Genomic DNA, 5,055 nt, shown 5'->3' on the forward strand with positions numbered 1-5,055 from the left:
CACCGGGCCCAAGCCAGCCCCCGGCCCCCCACCCACCACCAGGCCCAAGCCGGCGCAGCCCAGAAACGCCTCCGCCAAGAAACCCTCAGGTGGAGATGGGTGCGGTCCGGTGGCTGAAGCCAGCAGAGATACCACAGCTCCTGCTTCTGGCAAGAGGCAGAGGAAAAGTAACAGCTCCCAGCCTGAGAGTACCGAGGCAGCTGTAGAACTCAGCAACTGCCGACCATTTAGAAGTCAGGATGCAGATTTTAAATACGTGAAAGACAGAGTTCTTGCTCCAGAGTCGGGAGTTAGTGATTTAATCACTCCTTGCCACGAATACAAATCCTTTGCTACTGCTGCCGAACTGAACAGAAATCAACTGCAATCAAAATTTGCCTCTGAAGTGATACGGTTTGCGTCAGCCTGCATGAACATTCGAACGAACGGCACCATCCATTTTGGTGTCATGGACAGCATTGAGGACAAGGGCTGGAGACACGGGCAGATCATTGGCGTAAAGGTCAAAGAGCGAGAACACTACGTCGATGCGTTAGATTACATAGAGAAATGTTTTTGTGAAAATTTACAAGAAATTGCGAGGCGATGTATTCACCCACCTGTTTTTGTTGAAGTAATTTCAAAAGACTCTCAGGAACAAAGATTTGTGGTGGAGGTTGACATTGAACCAACATCCAGTTTAGTAAAGGACAGAGTTTTTGAAGTGTCTTTGCCAAAGTACAATGAAAACCACAACAAAGTGATTGTGACAAAAGATAGAGCCCTCTACCAGAGACTAGGAGCCAAGTCTGAACCTGTGGAGCGCAGCAAACTCATTACTTTCCTTCACACCTTGAAAGACAGGGATGCTCAAAGAGAGAGAGCTGAGCTCTCCAGCGCAGAAGTACATACAGACATACCTCAAAACTTAGGAAGAAAGTTATCAGTTCTACTAAATGATGGCAAAAGCTACATGGACGATTCCCTGCGGTACATCCTTGTCACAAACAGATGTGAAAAGGAAAATCTGAACTATATCAACTTCTTAATGCACTTGAACATCTTCTGCGTCTTTGACTTTGATGAAGATTCTAATGTGTCAGGGCTGTATAGCAAGTACAAGGAACACCATGCAACAAGGTCTTATTTTTTACAGGATTTTTCCAATGAAAGTAAGACTGGCAATCCTCCCTATCAGAAACATTTGTGCCTCTTTGATCAGACCAGCTGGATATTCTGCAATGGGCGCAGCGACTTCCGTGGGGATGAAAAACCTTGTGATGAAAACACATGGATTAGAACAAAGAAAAAATACCTTAAGAAAGCAGTTACTCGTATCTGCGATGAAATCCTGCCGAAGGGCTCCTTCATTGTGCTCTTCCTATTGCTCTCACCGGTGCAGAAGCCACTCGTGGACACTTTTCAGGAGTTCTATACCGAGATGAACGGCACGGAGTACATCGTTTGCATTGCAGAGTCCAGAGAACATTACGGGAAGTGGGCTAATCTAGCTCAGGTGTCCTGCAGCATTGAGACGCTAGAACAGTGCAGTATCGTGGGTATGAAACTGAGTCACGTCGATGCCACCATTCAAAGAATGTTGCCTTCTACAGCCCAACCCAGACACCTGCCAGTGTCCACTAGAGGGCTATGTACGCTTCCCTCGCTGGAAGAGGAGAAACTGTTTTCCCTGGAAATCCTTTGTGTTGACCAATGTGATGATATCAAATTAGATTTTTTGACCGAAAAAGAAATACAAGAAATAGAACAAAATTTTTACCGAGGGAGAAAAATCATCTGGGAAAACTTCTGGCTCGCTGATAAAAGACGCTGCGGGGAAATCATTGAACGTGAGGCATGTAAGGACGCCAGCAAGCTCCTAGATGATCTTTTACGAGGAAGTGGACTCAACTACTCCGTGGCTAAACTGAAGATATTTCACCATCCTGGAAGTGGTGGAAGCACAATAGCACGGCAAGTTCTATGGAAAAGAAGAAAGGACTTAAGGTGTGCCATTATCAAAGCCTCATATTCACCCGCTACTGTTTGTGAGCATGCACTTGCATTTAGAGATTATGAAGAAAAAGAAATCAGTCATTGTCTTCCAGTGCTCCTTTTGATTGAAGACTACGATGAAGACTATTTAGAAGAATTAAGGACTGAATTAATGGATGCTGTAACAACTAGGAAAGTCAGTTCCCCCAGACCTTACTTCATCCTCATGTGCTGCAGACGATCCAATGACCCTGAGAGGCTTTGCAAGGCTTCTCCACTGGACACCGTGGCTGTCACTCACAAGCTGACAGACTCGGAGAAAAGTCTGTTCAAAACTAAACTAGAAAAACTGAAGCAGAAAGATATCAAGCCAGAATTCATACTTACATTTGTCCTGATGTGTGAAGAGTTCAACGAAACATACGTGAGAGACTTTGTAGGGCACATACTGCAAGACATAGACCGTTCTTCTCGCGATACATACTTAATGCGCTATGTGGCTTTGCTTAATTGTTACGTACCCAATTCGTATGTTTCGCTGTCCCACTGTGAGGCTTTTCTGGGACTGAGGGTATACACAGAACGGAAATCAAGAGTTTATGACTTCAAAAGTCACTTGAGTGAACAAGCAAGAATGATTTTTATTGAGCTAAGGGAAAGTACCACCTATATTTCATCTGTTCAGATAATACACTGCCTGGTTGCAAAAGAAATTCTGCAACAGCTTTCAGTGAATGAGACTCAGAGTCAACTTGCAATGACACTTCTTCAGGAAAAGACACTTTTTGATAACAGATTTGGACGAGACGAATTCATAAAGTTCATCAGAGATCTGTTTATTCGACGTGATAAAAGAAGCAGGGGTGACAGTACAGACACTCTTTTCTCCCCATTCATTGAACATGTCTGTAAAGCTGAAGGCTGTGAAAAAGCCATCACTGTTTTAAAAGCTGCCTATGAACTCCTTGGAAAAGATCCTTTTTTTGCCCAGCAGCTTGCCAGACTGCATTACAACAACGAAAAATTTAAAGATGCAGAACACTGGGCAGGGGTTGCCAAACTGCAGTTGCCAAATGATTCTTATATTTTAGATACAGAAGGTCAAGTCTACAGGAAGTGGTTCAGTTTCACTGTGGATCAAATGACTGAGGAAGACACTCTTGAAAGCATCATTCCAAAGATAGAGATTGCTCTTAAAGCTATGAAATGCTTCAGGGCTGCACAACAGGCTGCAAAAGCAGAACGTGACATTATGAACAATGCTGGCTATTTTGGAGAAGTAGAAGTAGGATGTCGCCTTCTTCGGTTTTTGTCCACAGTCCACCTGTTTCGCAGAAGTCCAGAAGGGGAATATTCTGAGCTTGTGAAATACCTGATCACAGATTACATTCCTAAAGACATTGAAAAAACATGGGGAAGGCTTCACTCCCACTTAAAGGGCTTACGCCAGAACCTGTACAATGCTCTGGAATGGATTTCAGAAGACCTAAGTTATTTCCAAACAGATAAAACCTATGAGAAGGAAGAGGAAGATGATGGTAAAGATGAAAAGGAAGAACAAATTTATAATCCCAGAAAATGGCTGAAAAGACAGTCTGAGGTATTTGCCAGATTCTTCATCTCAACGTCACTTCTGGAAGACAGCACTGGTGGCCCCGAGAGCCAGCTGATTAAGCGCATGAATATTTACAAGAGTGGTGGAGGCAGTGTCACCAATATCCTGTCATTCTTAACAGATAAGAAAGAGAGTAGGTCAGCTGAAAAGCTAGAAAAGATCCTTACTTTCTATACAGAAAACCCACAAAGGGACAAGCTGGAGGACAACGATCTGATCAATTACATTTTGTGCCACATCACATTAGCATGCTTAGCACCAGGATCAGCCAAACTTCTTCCACTGCAAACTCTTCGTGAGCTCAGTGCAAGATTCTTTAGAGGAAAAAAGCCATTTCCAGCAAGTGCCCATTTTCTGCTCACCTTGTTGTACTGGCCAGATGATGCATTAGACAAAGAGCCTAATCCAGATAAAGATGAAATTCTGAACTCAGCTCTTCAGACCCTGAAACGTTTATATGACTTGAAGATGAAAGATGTGCCTACCAGAAAAAAAAGAATCTACACTCACTTTTTTCTGGGAAAGGGTTACGGCTTAGGTAAGATTGTACACAAAACTAGAATTGATAAATTAATGAGTGGGTCCTTAGATCAGAGGAGAATGAAGTGGCTACATGGAACCGTATGGAACATTCCCACGATTCCCAATATTCTCAAAAGAGTTTCTGGTTGGACCAAGGACAGAAATTTGTTTATACGTGGTCACATGAAGGAGCTTCCTATCTTGCCGCTCCATCGTGATTCAGTGCCCCTTGGAAATGAAAATGTGACCTTTTATTTAGGCTTTTCATTTAATGGTCTTGTTGCTTTCAATATTGAGCTTGAAAATAATTCACCCGTCAGCAGAGTAAATGCTTAGTACATTGACAGCAACTACTGTGCCAGTTTAAGATACAGCACTAAAGCTGTCCACTGTCACATTAAAGGGGGAAAAAAAAAAAAAAAAAAAAAAAAAGGACTATACAGGGATTTAAGTTGACTTTGGGAACATCAGGATTGATAAAAAACACCACCATTTTCCAATTTTACACCACTCTTACATTGCTTGTGTAAATATTACAAACCATACCAGATGTATGTGTATCTGGGGAGGGGTGCAGAGACGTGGGCAGTTAGATATCGATGACAAAAAAGATTACTTGTAAGTGCTGTTATGACTGCAGAGTCCAAATAATCCCTGCACTTCATGAAATGGTTTTTTTTGCAGCACTATCCAAGAAATGTCCACACAGTTCATAAATTTGTCTGTTGTACATATCCATGCTTGAAGACATTCTTTGTCTACCCTGATTTGCTGATTTGGAAAATGCAAAGAAGTTTGCTGTCAGCACAAAGCCTTTGTGTGGCATAAAGCTTTTCACAACAAAGCCACCTGTTACTCTTGCAGTTTCACTATATGGTCGCTGAAATTTCCATGAAGTCTGTCACATAGCTTAAGTTTTAAACTATTAAACCATCTTTAGGAAG

General features: G+C 42.4%; 1 protein-coding gene across 1 annotated transcript; it reads left to right on the forward strand.

Moving 5' to 3' along the window:
- Positions 1 to 89: 89 nt before the first annotated feature.
- LOC103779661 (sterile alpha motif domain-containing protein 9-like) lies at positions 90 to 4,447 on the forward strand (the record flags this gene model as incomplete). Its single annotated transcript, XM_008947305.1, has 1 exon — positions 90 to 4,447. A coding segment is annotated over one exon (4,358 nt), but the record flags the coding sequence as incomplete, so codon positions are not given.
- Between the last annotated feature and the right edge of the window lie 608 nt (positions 4,448 to 5,055).

The sequence above is a fragment of the Merops nubicus genome, unplaced genomic scaffold (genome assembly GCF_000691845.1).
Source record: "Merops nubicus isolate BGI_N331 unplaced genomic scaffold, ASM69184v1 scaffold19049, whole genome shotgun sequence".
In the NCBI taxonomy this organism is placed as follows: domain Eukaryota; kingdom Metazoa; phylum Chordata; class Aves; order Coraciiformes; family Meropidae; genus Merops; species Merops nubicus.